The 19,141-nt window shown below is 47.2% G+C and overlaps 1 protein-coding gene across 3 annotated transcripts; it reads right to left on the bottom strand.

Annotated features, from left to right (window-relative positions):
- Positions 1 to 1,224: 1,224 nt before the first annotated feature.
- On the bottom strand, positions 1,225 to 19,112 carry CENPV (centromere protein V). 3 transcript variants are annotated; one of them, XM_059148740.1, is made up of 5 exons: positions 18,655 to 19,107; positions 16,079 to 16,177; positions 14,878 to 14,947; positions 8,517 to 8,631; positions 1,225 to 1,518 (listed from the first exon to the last, which is right to left on the bottom strand). In XM_059148740.1, exons 1-5 carry the CDS (start codon positions 19,050 to 19,052, stop codon positions 1,451 to 1,453), a joined length of 750 nt encoding a protein of 249 aa, XP_059004723.1. In that variant the 5' UTR covers positions 19,053 to 19,107; the 3' UTR covers positions 1,225 to 1,450. The 3 variants fall into 3 exon arrangements, with proteins under 3 accessions (XP_059004723.1, XP_059004724.1, XP_059004722.1); XM_059148739.1 differs by lacking the exon at positions 1,225 to 1,518 and adding an exon at positions 6,831 to 7,213 and having other exon boundaries at positions 18,655 to 19,103; XM_059148741.1 differs by lacking the exon at positions 8,517 to 8,631 and having other exon boundaries at positions 18,655 to 19,112.
- Between the last annotated feature and the right edge of the window lie 29 nt (positions 19,113 to 19,141).

The raw sequence follows: 19,141 nt of genomic DNA on the forward strand, positions 1-19,141 counted from the left end.
TTGTTTATTACTCCGCCATAAAAAGAAATGAAGTCCCAACACACGCTACAATGAGGATGAACTTTGGAAACGTGATGCTGAATGAACACCAGACACAAAGGCCACATATGGTAGATTCCATTTATATGAAATGTCCAGAATAGGCAAATCTGTAGAGACAGAAAGAGATCAGTGGTTTCCAGGGCTTGGGGATTGAGGAAAGGAGTGCCTGCCAATGAACACAGGGAGATGAAAATGTGCTGAAGGTTGGACACGCTTGTGAATAGACTAAAACCCAGACCTCTGAAAAGGGTGAATTATGGTATGTGAATTATATCTCAGTTCAAGAAATAGTGTGAACATAAGATTACATTAAAATGTTCTAGTTCCCTCTACGATACACTTGGCATCACTCTCGGAAACTGGTGATACTTGTCTGACATGGTAGCTTTGTAAATGCGAAGTAAACACGACAGACTACGAATCTTGTTTGTATTTTATTTCATTTATTTATTTATTTTTAAAGATTTTATTTATTTATGTGACAGAGAGAGAGACACAGTGAGAGAGGGAACACAAGCAGGGGGAGTGGGAGAGGGAAAGCAGGCTTCCCGCCAAGCAGGGAGGCTGATGTGGGGCTTGATCCCAGAATCCTGGGATCATGACCTGAGCGGGAGGCAGAGGCTTAACCTACTGAGCCACCCAGGCGCCCCTCAAAACAGTTATTTATTTATTTATTTATATAAAGATTCTAGGGGCACCTGAGTGGCTCAGTGGGTTAAAGCCTCTGTCTTCCGCTCAGATCATGATCCCAGAGTCCTGGGATTGAGCCCCGCATCAGGCTCTCTGCTCAGCGGGGAGCCTGCTTCCTCCTCTCTCTCTGCCTGCCTCTCTGCCTACTTGTGATCTCTGTCTATCAAATAAATAAATAAAATCTTTAAAAAAAAAAAAAAGATTCTACTTATTTATTTATTTGAGAGAGCATGAGAGCTGAGAAGGTCAGAGGGAGAAGCAGACTCCCCATAGAGCTGGGAGCCCGATGCGGGACTCGATCCCAGGCCTCTCAGATCATGACCTGAGCTGAAAACAGTCACTTAACCAACTGAGCCACCCAGGCGCCCAAAAACAGTTATTTAAAATGAAAAAAAAAAAAAAAAAAAAAAAAAAGATATAAATACTGGAGTAAACCCATGTTGAACAGAAGAGAAGATCTGGACACAAATCCAAATTATCAAAAAACTACTCTATGATAAAGGTGATACTTTATTTTTTTATTTTTTTTGTTTTGTTTTGAAAGTGGGTCCCAGCATGGGACCCAGCACGGGGCTTGAACTCACAACTCTGAGATCAAGACTTGAGATGAGGTCAAGAGTCAGATGCTTGGGGCACCTGGGTGGCACAGTCGGTTGCGCACCCCACTCTTGGTTTATGCTCGGGTCGTGATGTCAGGGTTGTGGAACTGAGTCCTGCCTCAGGCTCTGTGTCCAGGCGGAGTCCTCTTGAGTTTCTCTGTCCGTCCCTCCCATGCTCGCTCTCTCTCTAAAACAAACAAACAAACAAACAAATAAATAAATAAATCTAAAAAATCAAAGAAGGATCAGGTGCTTAACTGACTGAGCCAACCAGGCACCCCAATAAAGGTGGCATTTTAATTCAGTGAGAAAGCATTTTGTTGTTGTTGTTGTTTGTCAGTTTATTTTATTTTTATTTTCCTTTTTTTCCCTTTTTTATTATGTTCAATTAGTAAGAAAGTATTTAATGAAAGTGTGTGGTTGGTCAGGCATTTGGAAGAAAAAACTCCCTACCTTATACCAAATACAAAAATACCTCCTAGAAGAATTACAGATTTTCATGTAGAAATCAAAATATTAAAATAATACTTAGGAAATTTGGGGGACTAAATGCATATGTACCTTGAAGTGGGGCAGACCTTCCCAGCTAGGCTGGAAGCCTATAAGATGTAAAGTAAAAGACAGGTATTTCACAACAAAAAATTTTAAAATGTTACAACACTCAAATCCAAATGCCCAACGATAAACGTGAAAAACTCTTCAGCCTAAGTAGTAGCCAGAGCTAGCAAAGGAAAGCAAAAATGAAAATCCATTTTTCAGGGGCTCCTGACTGTCTCAGTCGGTAGAGCACGTGACTCTGAATATCGGGGCTGTGGGTTTGGGCCCCATGCAGGGTGTAGAATTACTTAAAAATAAAAATTAAAAAAGAAAGAAAGAAAATCCATTTTTCACTGAAGGTGGCGATTGGACTAGGGTGGGAGAGGTTTCTAGTAAGGAAATTGAAGACTGCAGAGGACATGAATAGGTATTTCTCTCTCACACACACACACATACACACCGTAAATGGGGAAAAAATAAATCACACTACCAACAAAAAAAACACAAAAGAAAATGCCACTTTTCACTTTTCTATTGTGTAAAGATTTCTATAAATAATAATCCCCAGTGTTCTGTGGGTGAGGGTATGGACACATGTATGCTGCTGGAGAAAACACAAGATGGTAGAACCTTCTGGAAATCAGTATGTCAAAAAACATTCAAGATGTATGTATTCCTTGACTGGGTAATTCCATGTGCATGCATTTATTCTCAAGAAATAGAAACTAGGGGGTGCCTGGGTGGCTCAGTTGGTTAAGTGTCTGCTTTTGGCTCAGGTCATGATCCTGAGGTCCTGGGATTGAATCCTGCATCAGGCTCCCTGCTCAGTGGGGAGTCTGCTTCACCTCATGACCCTCCCCCGCCCCCCTTGGTGCTCTGTTCTCTCTCCCAAAAATAAATAGTCTTTTAAAAAAAGGAATAAAAGACACCCCCCCAAAAAACCCAACATATATGTTTTAAGTGCTACTACACACATTTCAAAGCATACACAGAAAAGAAATTTTAAAAGGATAAATTAAAATTCCAACATTTTCTTCACATAGATCAGGGGAGGGTTTCCTGGAGGGATACATCCCTGACCCTGGAGACCACCCATCTCATCTGTGAGTGGTAAAAAGCATCGAGGTTAGCTGGTGCATAAAAGAATGTGTAAAGCTGACGAATTCTGTGAAAAGTGACCCTTATGTCAGCCTTTATGGAGAGACACACAGAGCGGGATGGAATAGCCCCTAGGGTTACAGAACGTTTATGTTCTTGGGACCACAAGAGGTTGGGGAACAAATATATAGCTCTAGTTCTCAGGGGTCCTGGTCTTGGTCTTGGTCTTGGTCAAGGCGGAGTCCTACTTGTCCCCACTGTGCGGTTCTCACCCGTCAGTGGGGCTCCTGTCCCTTTTCTAACACTATAAAGAAAACCCAGGGCGCCTGGGTGGCTCAGTGGGTTAAGCCGCTGCCTTCGGCTCAGGTCATGATCTCAGGGTCCTGGGATCGAGTCCCGCATCGGGCTCTCTGCTCAGCAGGGAGCCTGCTTCCTTCTCTCTCTGCCTGCCTCTCAGTGTACTTGTAATTTCTCTCTGTCAAATAAATAAATAAAATCTAAAAAAAAAAAAAAAAAAAAAAAAAAAAAAAAAAAAAAAAAAAGAAAACCCACATGGAAAGTGGAGTCGGCAGTAATTAAAAGCTGATTAACATGTGGTCTAATTTTTTTTTGTTTTTTTTTTTTAATTTATTGAACAGAGACAGAGATCACAAGAAGGCACGGTGGCAGGCAGAGAGAGAGGGGGAAGCAGGCTCCCTGCTGAGCAGAGAGCCCGATGTGGGGCTCGATCTCAAGACCCTGAGATCATGACCTGAGCTGAAGCCAGAGGCCTAACCCACTGAGCCACCCAGGTGCTCCCCTTTTATTTTTACTTTGAATAGTGATTTTTTTTAAGGGAGTCATTTATTTATTTATTTATCTAAGAAGGGCCCACACCCAAGATGGGGTCCTACCCAGGACCCTGAGATCAAGAGTCGTATGCTCTGGGGCCTGAGTCAACCAGGCTCCCCTAACATGTGGTGTAAGTAAGTGCACTGAGGAGAGGTCTCAGCAGTCTGGAATAGGCTAGGTGTACAGGAAAGAACTCTCGTTCATCAGAGCCCGTGAGCTCTGAATGCTCAAGTGTGACTTCCCCCCAGACCCAGGTCAGATAGCCACAGCATTGCTGCTGGAAGGAAACGCCAGGCAATAGCCAAAGCGTGCTCCCTCGGAACCCATAGGTCCGCCTGGAACCGGAGCAACCATAGAGGCTCATAGACAAGGCTGCCCTAACTCCCCTGGGAGGGGGGATGGAGGAACCAGCCTGGAGCTTCTTCTCATCGGTCACAAAAGCAAGCACTTGCCCTTGGGCCTCCCACTTTTAAAGGGAAGGTAGAGGGCGCCTGGGTGACTCAGTGGGCCTCTGCCTTTGGCTCAGGTCATGATCCCGGGGTCCTGGGATTGGGCCCCGCATCCGGCTCTCAGCTCAGTCCCTCCTCTCTCTTCGCCTGCCTCTCTGCCTACTTGTGATCTCTCTGTCAAATAAATAAATACAATTTAAAAATAAATAAATAAATAAATAAATAAATAAATAAAGGGAAAATTGATTTCAGGAAAGAAAAGAAGAATCTGAAAGATTTCCCATCACTTGCATATCCACTAACTCAGCCAGTGGAGGCTGACTTGGGGAAATTCTCGGGAATGTTTAGAACCATTTCCTTCCTCTAGTGAATGCAGAAGACATACAACAATGATCCCCAAAGATCCAAGTATAAAAAGAGGCATAGGAGAGGATGTTCGCCGTCAATATTCACTAGAAAGAAGAAACTGGAAAGTCAATTTTCCATGACAAAAAAAAAAAAAACCATGAACAAAACAACCAGTTCAATAAACTATATCCAGGGGCACATGGGTGGCCCCGTGGGTTAAAGCCTCAGCCTCGGGCTCGGGTCATGATCCCGGGGTCCTGGGATCGAGCCCCGCATCGGGCTTTCTGCGTGGTGGGGAGCCTGCTTCCCCCACTCTCTCTGCCTGCCTCTCTGCCTACTGTCAAATAAATAAATAAAATCTTAAAAAAAAAAAAGAAAATACTATATCCATATCATGCAATTCTGAGTAACCGTCCATAATGAGGACATGTGTATTGACAGGAAAAGATCAAGAGGTCATTAAAAAGGCAGGCTGCAGAAAAGGCCCAGGATGATGTCACTGAGGTTTCTGAAAGGTCCACAAAAGTATGTGTTTTCATGCAATCTTGCAATAGGAAATGTAGATCAGGTACTCGTGTTTTCCCGGTGTAATTTCCAACCAGCTCATCATAGCCTTAAAGTGTCATCGGCCGACTTGGAAGACATGGTGACCACACAGAACCCCAGTCCCTCTGTTCTTTCCTCTCCCTGTTCCGTCTCTTTGGCTAGTCTACTTTGCAAAGTCGATGCATGATTCATCAGTGTCCCTAAACAAAGAGTGAGTGTTTTTTAAGCACGTGCTATTATATACACACTCAGTGTTTGGGAGCGAAAGGAATGCTCTGGGAAAGTTGACTTAATTATAATAAACAGCAATGGGGAGCAAGGTTTTGGGGGGGTGGCACAGGGGAACCATTCAAAATGGGCCAGGTGTTCCTCATCCTGTTCAAAGCTATTTGGAGCCTCCCCAAAACCTGTAAAGTTCAAATTCCTGAGCTTAATATCCAAGACTGTCCACAGTCCAGCTTCCAGCACATTTTTTTGATCTCTTCTACTGCTTCCTCCCATCGGAAGGCTGCTGTCCAGTCTGGCCTTACTCTGGGCCCTGACCTCTGTTCACACAGTTACTTTTCCATTCGACCTTCCCAAATCTTGCTTCATGTGAAAACAGAGAATCCAGGTTGTTGTTTAATGGGTGTAGAGATTTAGTTCTGGAAGACAGAGAGTTCTGGAAGTTGGCTGCACGAGTGCGAATGAAGTCAACACCGTTCAACTGGACAGTTACAGGTGGTTACGGTAGGGGGTGCCTGGGCAGCTTGGTCCATTGGGCGTCTGCCTTCAGCTCAGGTCCCAGGATCGAGACCCTCATCAGGCTCCCTGCTCAGCAGGGAGTCTTCTCCCTTCGGCCCTCCCCCAGTTTGTGTTCATTCAATCCGTCAAAAAATAAGTAAAAAATCTTAAAAAAAAAAAAGACAGTTAAGATGGTCAATTTCATGTTATAGGTATTTGACCCCAATTAAAAAAAAAAAAAAATCAGAAGCCGATTTACCTTAAAAAAAAAAAAAAAAAAAAAGGCAAAAAGAAAAGGGGCACCTGGGGGCCTCAGTCATTAAGTATCTGCCTTCGGCTCAGGTCATGATCTCAGGGTCCTGGGATCGAGCCCCACATCAGGCTCCCTGCTGAGCAGGGAGCCTGCTTCTCCCTCTCCCACTCCCTCTGTTTGTGTTTCCTCTCTCGCTGTATCCGTCAAATAAATAAATAAAATCATAAAGAAGAAGAAAAAAAAACTCGTTAGTAGGTCCCCTGCTCTTCTTTATCCAGCCTTCTCTCTCCTCTGAACTCCTAGAGCTCTCATCTTTACAACTCACGTGGCTTTCGACCGTGCACAACCTTACAGGTGTTTCGTAACTATTCGTCTTCTCATCTCTCCCCACCAGTTTGGTCGCACACATTTTTTTTAAGGACTTTTAAAAGAAATTTATTTATTTGACAGACAGAGAACACAAGGAGGCAGAGAGACAGGCAGAGAGAGGAGGAAGCAGGCTCCCTGCTGAGCAGAGGTTCCTGATCAGGGGCTGGATCCCAAGACCCTGGGATCATGACCTGAGCCGAAGGCAGAGGCTTTAACCCACTGAGCCACACAGGTAACCCTGGTCACATACATTGTAACAGCGGTGGATAAACATCCGAGACGAAATTGCCTGGCCTCAGGACGAAAATCAAAGCAGCAGAGAAAATGACAAACCACAGTGACTGCTTTCATGTTAAAAATATTTATTTTTCTAAAAGATCACACAAAAGTTGAGAAGAGAAAGGATGACTAGCCTACGTCAAAATTTGGGCTGGAAGGACGAAGAGCTGCCTAAAGAAGCTGGTGGCTGAGCAAACTGCGGAGATCAGGGTGGCCGCGGGCCGTCAGGACCAGTGGCCTGCGTCAGCCACACTCACGGGCACCACCAGCGCACGGCGGCTGGCTCCCACAGTTCCTCCTTTTCAGGACGGGAGAAGCAGGAGCTCACTCCTTAGACATGTTCTTGATGGTCTTGTGCTCCTTCATGGCCTTTTCCCAATCGGTCCCGTTGAACTCCTCGATGACCACACTCCGCACAGTGCCCTCATCCAGGCAATGGGGAGCGATTCCTGGCGGAGGGGACACAGAGAAAGGTCCCGGGTGTGAATGAGAGCGGCTCGCAGACAAACCCACACCTTCGAGCACCAGCTGCAATCACTGTTAAAGCTTAGAACCCTGCAACGGCAGCCTCCCGGCTCCCTTTCCTTCCTAGCTCTCAGGGGTCAGACTCCCCAAGCCGGGGATGCCAGGGCTGGAGAGCACTCAGTACCACGCTGAGAGCCCACAGTACCAAAATCCAAGCCTAGAGCAACCTCAGACTGGCAGTGTGAAGAATTCACCGGCCCCGTCCAGGGTTTTGGTAAAACTTTCTAAGTATTAAACACTTGCCCGGCTTTATAGGATTTTCTACTTTCCAAAAGCCTTTCTTGAGTCTTCAGACAGGCAGGAAGGCCTCCCCACGTGGCGGATGAGGAACCCAGAGGAGCTGCTAAAGAAATGGGGTGGGATGGGGACGCTTGGCTGGCTCAGTCCACGGAGCACGCAACTCTTGATCCCAGGGTCGTGTGTTCAAGTCCCACATTGGTTGTAGAGATTGCTTTAAAAAAATTTTTGGGGGGACACCTGGGTGGTTCAGTTGGTTACACATCTGCCTTCAGCTCAGGTCTTGATCCCGGGGTCCTGGGATCGAGACCTGCATCAGGCTCCCTATTCAGCGGGGAATCTGCTTCTCCCTCTGCCTGCGGCTCCCCCTACTTGCACTCGATTGTGCTCTCTCTCTGACAATAAATAAATAAAATCTTTAAAAAAAAAAAAAGAAAGCAAAATTTCTTGACTGTCACTTTTTACACCGCAACTGGTGTCATTCTGAACAACCATCTGAGGGCTGTTTACTGGACTCAGATCCAAGTCGGACCTGACGAGGAGAGGCTTGGGGATTCTCACTGTTTACATTTTAAACAAACTGAAAAAAAAGTTTTTTTTAAATGCAATCATTTTTAACACCATTATCAGTACTCCTCACTCTCTGAACCATCCTCGGGGTGAAAATCCGCTCCCCTACCACCCCGTCCCTCCCCTCCAACCGGGCCCCTCCCCTGTCCTCCGGGTCTACCCCTCCACAGTCAGCACCCAGCGACCAGCAAATGAAGGCAGGATCTGGATGGGTGACCAGAGCCGATCTTCTAACCCATCCCTGGAAAAGAGCGTTGCTGAAGAGCCATGTGCTTCTGAGACCCCCAGTCCACAGCCCGGCCTAGCAAGAGGCAAGCGGGATAGGCCAGCGCCCAGCCTAGCAATTGGCCAATGAACCCAGGGCGGCCGCAGGTGTCCCCATGTCCCCTACGGCATGGGCAGCCAGCTTCCTTCACTCACCAAAGCCTCCAGGGTTGGAGCGCGGAGTGTAGAAACTCTGGACACCGCACCTCTTACAGAAGGTGTGCTGAGCTTTGTGCGTGTTGAACGTGTAAGTGGTTATGTTCTCGGCTCCCTGCAGAGGAACGGGCGAAAGAGATGTTCCCTTTTGCAAAGAGATTCTTTCTCTTTTCTTTTCTATTTTTTCTTTTTTTTTTTTTTTTTAAGATTTATATTTATTTATTTGACAGAGATCACAAGTAGGCAGAAAGGCAGAGAGAGAGAGGAGGAAGCTGGCTCCCCGCTGAGCAGAGAGCCCGATGCGGGACTCGATCCCAGGACCCTGAGCCGAAGGCAGCGGCTTAACCCACTGAGCCACCCAGGTGCCCCTCTTTTCTTTTTTTTTTTTTTGGTCATAAAAAAATCCACTCTTTTAAAAGGCTCCATGGGTAGGGGACGCCCTTCTATAGGGCTCTCCGGGTTTTGAGGACATGTCCAGTCTCCCACAGAGACAGAGGCATCGCAAGGACAGGGACCCGCCCACGCTGCCCAGAGCCACCTCAGGCCGGAGCACAGAGGCTCGTGGTTTCTCTTAGTCAAGTGCACACAGGACGACTTAGCCTCCAGCTGTCCCAGCTCCTCAGCAAGGTAGCGCGACCTGTCCACTCCAGGGGGTGAAAACTGAAAATGCCTGCCTCCTAGGCCACAAAGGGGAGACAGGTGACCCTAGCGATGGGCTCTTCATGTCCCCCAACAGCTCTGCCCAGGATCTGAAGACAACTATTGACTATACTTGAATCCACGTATAAAGGACAAACAAGGAAAAGAGTATTCACCAGAGGGGCGCCTGGGTGGCTCAGGTCATGATCCCAGGGACCTGGGATCGGGCCCTGCATCAGGCTCCCTGCTCAGCGGGAGACCTGCTTCTCCCTCTCCCACTTCCCCTGCTTCTGTTCCCTCTCCCGCTCTCTCTGTCAAATAAATAAATAAAATCTTAAAAAAAAAAAAAAAAAAAAAAGAAGAATATTTGCCAGACATCATGGTCACAAGGATCATTTCCTTAATGGAGAAGATAAATGGGTAACTGGGCAAAATGACAGAGCAGAAGGAAAACAAATCACTCTTTCACCTACGAAATGATAGGCACACTCAGAAACGGCAATGAGGTTTTTTTTTTCACTGTCAGGAGGACACAATAAAAAACAGTTGGACAAACAGTACATTCTCCAATACTGTAGGAACATAAACTGGTAGAATTCGGCAACATCTACCAACATTTGAAAATGTACACATCCTTTAACACAGCAATTCCACTTCTAGGAGTTAATCCTACAATCAAACCTCATACGTGTCCAGTGACATGTATACAGACATTCCAGCACTGTTTAGAACAAGCCTAAAGACTGGGAAAAACTGGAAACAGCTGTCAATAGAAGACTGGTCAAAGCAATGATGGGCACTCACGAAACTGGGATACTCGGAAACTTGAAACCTTTAAAAAGATTGAGACAGTTCGGGGCACCTGGTGGCTCAGTCCGTTGAGCGCCCAACTCTTGGTTTCGGCTCAGGTCATGACTCAGGGTTGTGAGATCAAGCCCCATGTCGGGCTCCACGCTCAGCGCGGAGTCTGCTTGACATTCTTTCTCGCTCTCCTCCCCCACCCAACTTGCTCTCTCTAAAAATAAATAAATAAATAAATGAAATCTTTTCTGTTTCTCGAGGTCCCCCTCCCAGACCTAAAGAATCCGGAGCGGGGCCCCTAACACGCCATCCACATAATCATGCACTCACTGAAGGTCTAGAGCCACTTCTCTAACATAAATCTCAAGTATCTATTTTCTTTCCACCTCCATGTCCACCACCCAAGCCCACGTTCCCATCGCCTGTTGCCTGGCCACCCCAGCAACCTCCTAACCACCCACCTGTCTCCGTAGCTACCTCCCCACACTGCAGCCAAGCCAGCTTTTAAAATGCTAAAGCAGGGTCACCTGGGTTGCTCAATGGGTTAAAGCCTCTACCTTCTGCTCAGGTCATGATCTCAGGGTCCTGGGATCAAGCCCAAATTGGGCTCTCTGCTCAGCAAGGAGCCTGCTTCCCTTCCTCTCTCTCTGCCTGCCTCTCTGCCTACTTGTGATCTGTCTGTCAAATAAATAAAATCTTAAAAAATAAAACGCTGAAGCAGGCCTTGTCACCACCCTGCTCAAAACCCTCCACGGGCTTCGAGAATAAAAGAATAAAAAGCTGTATCGGGGCTCCTGGGTGGCTCAGTCAGTTAAGCCTCCAGCTCGGGTCATATCCCTGGGTTGTGGGATCGAGTCCCGCATTGGGATCCCTGCTCAGCGGGGCATCAGAGGGACCCTGCTTCTCCCTCTCCCCCTGCCCTTCCCCCTATGCTCTCTTTTTCACTCTGCTTTCCCTCTAATAAATAAACAAAAAATTTTTTTTAAAAAAGCTAAAAAAACAAAAACACATAAACACACCCCTTCAACAGGCTGGGGCCACGGGCGGTGCCGTAGAGCACCAGGAAAATGCACTGACGAGCAGGCCCAAGGAGGGAAAAATGGGAAAAAAGTACCAATTCCGAGACCCAAGAGCTTAAGGCTGTTACGTGGTGGCACCTTCAGGAACTATCGGTCTCCGGCGCTTGGGGCGAAGCTGAACTGGGCCACAGCCTTTCGCACGCTTCTGAGCAGAACACACTCTGGCTTTATGGGGAATATGGGGACCAGTGTGTGGCCCAAGGGTCCCCCTTGTCCGCCAGGCACCCACACAAAGGATCAACGGGCAAACAAAGAAAAGGAGACAAGGTGGCCCCAAGTGTCTAGGATTAAATCTCACTCACTAGGAGAGACCAGGACTCACACATTCCTTCACTCAGTTAGGGGCTGATCTATTCAATGCCAAGCCTGCGAGGCCAGGGGCTGGTCAGATGCAACAGAAGATGGCACTCCGAGACCCCATAGTACATCTGTCTCCTCTACGAAACACACCATTACAGCAAGGGCACAGCAAAGCGTGTTGCGCCACAATCGAGGCAAGGGGAACCCAGGATAGAGTGAAAGCCCCATATTAGTCCCATATTAGCGACAGAGTACCAAAAGCCTTTTCTTTTTCTTATTTTATTCATTTGTCAGAGACAGCGAGAGTACAAGCAGGGGGAGCAGCAGAGGGAGAAGCAGGCTCCCTGCCGAATAAGGACCTAGATGTGAGGCTGGATCCCAGGACCCCAGGATCACAATTCAAGCCAAAGGAAGATGCTTCACCGACTGAGCCACCCAGGCACCCCAAAAGCTTGTATTCTTTGACCAGCGACCCGAACGAAATAAATTCAAAATTATCAGAGACTTACGCATAGGGAGGTTCACCACAGTGTTGTTTATAATTGGGGAAAAAATGGCACCCGACCTAGAAGTTCAAACATAGCAAACTGTTCCTGGACACTCACATAAGGAAATATGCTTTTTTTAAAAAAATGCTGCAAGTACAGGAATAAGAGCATAAATAAATTAGGAAATGATTGCGGGGTGGGGCGGGGAGGAAGAGATCTGGGGACTGAGGGAGAATGGAGGGAAGATTTGCTTTTGTACCTTTCAAAATCTGTACCAAGCATAAGAAAACTCCTTGGAATAATAAAGTTACCATTTTTTAAATCAGCAAGACCCATCAGTATGCTGCCTACGAGACTCACTTCAGACCTAAAGACAGATGCAGATGGAAAGTAAAGGGATGGAAAAACACTGACCGTGCAAATGGAGGCAAAAGGAAAGCAGGGAGAGCAATGCTGACATCAGACCAAACAGACCTGAAAACAAATACCATTAAGGAGAGACGAAGGACGCCATGTAATGACAAAGGGAACAATCTGACAAGAGGATGGAACGGGGTTGCCTGGGTGGCTCAGTGGGTTAAGCGTCTGCCTTCAGCTCAGGTCATTGATCTCAGGGTCCAGGGATCGAGCCCCACATCAGGCTCTCCACTCAGCAGGGAGCCTGCTTCCCCCCTCTCTCTGCCTGCTGCTCTGGTTACTTGTGCTCTCTCTGTGTCAAATAAATAAATAAAATCTTAAAAAAAAAAAAAAAAAAGAGGATGTAACAGTTGTAAATAATGTACCCAACATGGGGGCACCTAGATTCATCAGGAAACCATTAAGAAAATTAAAGAAACAGACAATAATACAGTAATACCAGGGGGCTTTAACCCCTACTTCCATCAATGGGTAGATCACCCAGACAGAAAATCAACAAGGAAACAGGAGGTTTGAAACATAATTTGAGCTAACTGCAGTGAGTCTACCACTGCACCTCGATTCTCTTCTACGGATCCACATCTCTTTCTGACCACTCCCTTGATGACCATGTCCACGGAAGAAGCTTCCATACCGAGTACAGTTAGTTTCTCTCACTTCACTGTTCTCTGTGGACATTAATTTAGCTATTTTGGGGCCTGTGTATTTCCAAGTGAATTTTACAGTAATCTTGGGGCACCTGGATGGCTCAGTCGGTTAAGCAACTGGCTCTTGGTTTCAGCTCAGGTCATGATCTCAGGGTCGTGGGATCGAGCCCCACCTCAGGCTCCACACTCAGCAGGGAACCTGCTTGAGATTCTCTCCCTCTCTGCCCCCATTCCCTGCTCATGCTCTCTCTCTTTCTCTCAAATAAATAAATAAATAAATAAAGTCTTAAAAAAAAATGTATAGTAATCTTGTATATGTCTGCAAAAGCCTTCCTGGGATTTTGGTAGAAATTGTATTAAACCCATAAACAGTTTGGGGAGAACAAACATCAATACTGCGTTGGATTCCCAGTCTATAGACACATGGTATCTACCCACTCATTAAGTTCTTCTTCAGGAACGTTCTTGGCTTCCTGTAATATTCAGTACAGAGATCAAGGACATGTTTTGTTAGCTGAACACCTAACTATTTAATTTTCTTTGCATTACTTGAAATGGTACGATGGTAGGATGCCTGGGTGGCTGTCATTAACCGTCTGCCTTCAGCTCAGGTCATGATCCCAGAGTCCTGGGATCGAGTCCCACATCTAGGTCCCTGCTTGGCAGGAAGCCTGCTTCTCCCTTTCCCACTCCCCCTGCTTGTGTTTCTTCTCTTGCTGTCTCTCTATCAAATAAATAAATAAAATCTTTAAAAAAAAAAAAAAGAAAGAAAGAAATGGCACCTCGGTTTTAATCTCAGTTTCCTAGTATTCATTACTGGTATTAGACATGCACTTGATTTTTTAAATTGGGATATAATTCACATGCCATCAAATTCACCATTTTAATGCCAGACCGGTGGGGAGGGGGGCAAAATGGGTGAAGGAGATCAAAAGGTATAAACTTTCAGTTATAAAATGGCATGGAGGGGTGCCTGGGTGGCTCAGTCAATTAAGTGTCTGCCTTAGGCTCAGGTCATGATCCCAGGGTCCTGGGAGCCAGTCCCACATCAGAATCCTTACTCAGCAGGGAGCCTGCTTCTCCCTCTCCCTCTGTCCCTGCCCCCACTTGTGTGCTCTCTTTTGCTTGTTCTTTCTCTCAAATAAATAAAGTCTTTAAAAATAAAACGGGGGGGGGGGGTGCCTGGGTGGCTCAGTGGGTTAGGCCGCTGCCTTCGGCTCAGGTCATGATCTCAGGGTGCTGGGATCGAGCCCCGCATCAGGCTCTCTGCTCAGCAGGGAGCCTGCTTCCTCCTCTCTCTCTCTGCCTGCCTCTCTGCCTACTTGTGATCTCTGTCTGTCAAATAAATAAATAAAATCTTAAAAAAAAAAAGTCCTTATTGCAAGAAAAAAAATGATTTTGTAATTAATTACATTTGGTGTCAAATGTTAACTAGACTTAATTGTGCTGAACATTTTGCAATATATACAAATATTGAATCATTCTGATGTACCCCTAAGAGTAATAATGTTACACGTCAGCTGTACCTCAAGAAAATTTTGAATTCACCATTAAAAAAATTTTGTTTAAGTCATATATTCTTCAGTGGGAAATAATAAAAGTCTGTCATAGAGCAGAAGGAAAGACAAAATCCTACTTCGATAATGGCATATACAATATCATCATTATTATTTAGCTCCATTTACCAGGTAGAAAATAATGAACAAGGATATATACCCAAATGAATCAGCGGTTACTTTTGGTTGATAGGATTTGAGTGATCATATTATTTTTTGATTGTCTTTTAATGTTTCCACAGTACTATCAAATGTGCATCCAAAATATAAAGGGGGGGAAATAATATGACCTTGCAGAAATACGCATGAAACCCGGGATGACAAGGAAAATCGAGGAAGAGATCCTGCTCTGCTCCCTGCCACCTGCCCGCACCCCCCACCCCCGGGCACCTGCCAGAAGCCAGGGGCTCCTCACGCCTGCTCTCAGCACTAACCTTCAGGAGCTTGAAGCGAGAAGCCGGGACAATGAAGTGTCTATTCTGTTTCTTCTTGCAAATGCTGCAGCTACAAAAAGACAGAGGAATTCCAAGGCTGTGAACAGCACCAAAAGCTCCAATGGGGCCCCATCCAGCCTGTCCGGCCCCGGCTGACTCCGAGGGGAAGCCCCTTTTGGCACTGGGAAAACCAGGCCCATAGCAACCACATCCCTGCCACCCCCCCACCCCCCCCAGTTTATTACAGTGAAGGGAACTGTTAAATTCTAGAGATGCTTACAAAACAAGTATCAGGCATAGCTACAGTCTGAGGCCTCTGGGATACCCACACCAAAATGCACAAGGAAGGTTCCGTTTCCCGCTTCCCATCTCTGTAATCACAGAAAGCCTAGCTCCGAGTCACATGGGCCCTCCAAATTATCACCTTTGGGATGAAATCTAAACCCCCTTCTCAGTCCGCCTTGACAAAAATTTCTGATTTCATACAGAGTTCTCTAACAACAGGACTGGATCCCGGCGAACCATGAGTCATATGCTAACTATTGGTTCAGGAGTCACTGTCCTTGTTCTATCACAACGCCTAGAAAGGCGCTCAAAGGAAACCCTCCACAGATCCTGGCAGAACCATCTGCCTCATGGAGAACAGAGCCAGAGGGCCTGGAACATGGTAAGCTCCCCGGGATGCACATCCTCCGCTCATTTCCCCTTCACCTGAGCCCAACTCTGGACCCCTAGGAAGACTGTGCCCACCCAAGGCTTCCCATTCAGTACCAAGACTGACCTAAGTCCAGCGACCACCACTCCCTGTCAACCCACCGACGGTATGGTCTGGGGTGACGCTGAGTGGCAGAAGCTGGGGGACCTTACTCTGTATCCCTGGGGGGCTCTCCTGTAGAAATGCTCTCTTTCACACACACACACACACACACCACCCCACACACCACACACACAAACAGCGGGCCAAGTTATTTTTAGGCCCCCCCCATGTTTTAAAAAATCTTATTACTGAAAACAACTAGCACATACAAAAGGAGAAAAATAAAAAAGAACAATGAACCCTTATGTCCCTGTCACCTGACGCCAACAACGATCAGCTCCCTGATGCTGTTTCATGGGTACCCTGACTCCCCAGATACTGCTTGAGGTGACCCTGTTTTAACTAAGAAGTCCTTTCCAGAAACTTGGGGAGAGAAACACTCACTTGCAGTCGAAGATGTGCAAGTCGGCCGAGGCCCAAACTTCGAAGCGAATAGCTCCACAGTGGCAACCTCCCGTATGCTTCACCAGGCCCTGGTACTCACTAAATTAAACCCCAGGAAAAAAAAAAATCAGAAAGATAAGGATTTCTGAAGAACAACAACAAAAAAAATCAGAAAGATAGGGACCTCGGCGACCGGCTCCTGCTGCTTCTCTCCTTCCTTGTTAGAAGAAGGAAGCAAGATAGGACAAAAGTCTTCTCTACACGACGGCCCCTTCCACGTATTTCTGCTTTTGAGGCTGGACTGGCAATTAAATAAATAATAGAAATAAATAAAAGAAAGGATTCAGAGCCTTTTCTCTGACCTCTCTTTTTTCTTTCTCATATTCCGTTAAGTGGTGAGAAAGAAAACATTCCAGATACATGGTACATGGGAGTTGGGTGAAGGACCTAATCCTACCACTTAAACATTGTTGTTTGCATGTCAAAAACCTACTAAGAGTTTTTCGGAGCAAGGCACCGGAGAGAGAGAGCAGTAAACAAGGTACAGCAGACCTGGTTTCTGGTCTTACCAACATCATGCAGTCATCAAACAAATTACCCAAGCAATCTTTAAGGGACTGTGATAAAGGCAGCACAGGCTGTTATGAAAAAGTAAGACAAGGCGCCCTGAGTCTGGTGGTTTGGAAAAGCCTTCTGAGAAAGGCTCTTGGAATTTTGCTATATTCCCCTCCAGGATTTTGCATAAACAGGGCTCTTTACAGAGCTATACATACACATTACACACTATTTTAATCCTCTTAAAACATACATAAAGCCAGACCCTTAGTGGAACATTATTAAGTCTGAAAAATGTCAAACTGACCTCCAAAAGGGCTGAACCCTTCTCAATAATGAGAGAACATTTCACTGCACCTGCTCAAGCAATGATTACCAGAAAAATAGCTTGCAGCAGTTTTAATTTGCATTTTTTTTTATTATGAAGACTGAATGTCCCCCTCCCCTTTCCTTCCAAGTTGAATCGGTTTCCTTGATGTATTTAAAATCTTTTCTGCATACACAAATAATGCTCGTTGTAAAAAAAAAAAAATTAGAACATTACAATATTTGATGATGTTAAAAAGGAAAGGGATCCACAGTTAACTACTAGCTATGTAATCCTCCAGACTTCTTTCTATACAATAATAACAACAAAAACAGTGCAGAGTTATACATTCTTTTTTGCATATAAGCTGAGTGAGCAAGCTCTGGTTCGTTATTTAAATAAATGTATGCACTCACACCTATCTGATAGGTTAAAAAAAAAAATCTTGTCTTTTATCATGTAAAAATATTTTTTCTTGACCATTTATCAAGTTTGTTTTAAAGTAAAAATTTACTTCAAATTTGAGTTTTACATTTCTGAGAATCTTTATACCACCTACATTTATCAACTGGTGGCTCACCACAGGGGCTCAAACATATTTAATGATGAATATTAAAAAATGTTCAGCCCCTAACCCAAGATAAATCAGAAAGTGAAGCACACAGGAAACCAAGTATTTTATCTCCGAGAAGACTCATCCTAACTAAGAGAACTTCTTCCGGATTAAGGACAAAGGAACCTTTTTGTTCAAGAAGAGGAGTTACCCTCAGGTTGTTATGCAAGTGTGGGTTATCCTTGTTTTTTGTTTTTGTTTCTTTCTCCTGTGGTTTTGATCGCTCCTTGGAATTCACCAAAAAAATGGGCGCATAGATAGATTATTGGGGCACTAAAATATTTTTCTGTAGCACAACTGTTCTACAGGGCAGGGATCTAGATGCTATCACATTTGGAGAAAAGAGGGCGGCCCTTGCCAGAGTTAATAGCTCATTTCGAACATCCCAGACACTCTGAAATCCTCCCTTGGCGATCTAAGGACCTGGATGGAGGTTCTTCTCCCGCAGGAGCAAAGCTGGGAGCGAAGGAAAGCGAGCCACCCGGGAGCATCACTCGGCGGAGAACCAAGGCCTCCCCCTCCCCCTCCCCCTGGGTACCGCGCCGCTGCTCAGAATACCGAGCATCTCTTTGCGCGCGCTTCTACCCGGGATCAATGCCCCCTCCCCCGCACTCCCGCTCCCTCCGAGGGAGCGCCGGGAACAATAACGGGATCTCCCCTCCCGGTGGGTTCAAAACTATTCAAGCTTTTCTCCCCCTCTCGCCCACTCTCCAAAAAAACACGTGCGCAAATATAAAAAGGGAGTCAGGTAGGCGCAAAGTCGTGGGGTTTATCTTCCTTTCACTGGGAAAGGCCCCCGCGCCTTCCGCGCTCCAAGAGGAGAGATGACTGTCCCCGGGACAGACCCTTTGTGTCCCAGGACGCGGCGGGGCTCTCCACACGCTCCGGGGGCGCAGCGCCCTGTCCGGTCCAGGGCCGCACGGCCGCACCAAGGCACGCGGCCGTGCGAATGAGGGACGCGCCCGGGGCTAACGCTGGGCCACGCGTCGGTCCCGGTGCGGGAAAGAAGCAGACTGGAAAAGCTGGCCCGGCCCGCGCGACAGCCGCTCCCGCACTGAGGGGGGCCGCGTGGCGCCGGCTCCCGTGCCCGGCCGCACTCACAAGGTGTCCAGCAGCAGCTTGGCGGCGCCCTCGAAGGTGAGCCTCTGTCGCTTCTGGAACGTCTCCCAGCGCTCCCGCTGGTCGCCCAGGTCAGGCAGAGTGGCAGCCGGGGTAGAGGGGGTCGGCGGCGGCGGCGGCGGCGGCAGCGGCGGCAGCTCCGGTGGCGGCTGCCCGGGGCCCGCCTCCTGGGCCCGCGGCGACGACTGCCTCGGCCGCCGCTTCGCCGACGGCTGCCTCGCCGCCGCCCGGCTGTCGCCCCCGGCCTGACCCGCGGAGCGCCGGGCGCGGCTGGCGCTGGGGGCCGAGGGGGCGGACGCGGGGACCCCGGAGGTACCGGAGGCCCTGGGCCGCTTCTGCCCGCGTGGCTTAGCGGCCGCGCTGCTCCTCGCCCGCCGCATGGCTCCCGCAGCCGGGCGCGCAGGCCTCAGCGCCCGCGCGTCCCCGCCGCCCCGCGCGCGCCCCCGAGCCGCCCCGCGCGCGCCCCCGC

This window comes from Mustela lutreola, chromosome 15, assembly GCF_030435805.1.
Source record: "Mustela lutreola isolate mMusLut2 chromosome 15, mMusLut2.pri, whole genome shotgun sequence".
In the NCBI taxonomy this organism is placed as follows: domain Eukaryota; kingdom Metazoa; phylum Chordata; class Mammalia; order Carnivora; family Mustelidae; genus Mustela; species Mustela lutreola.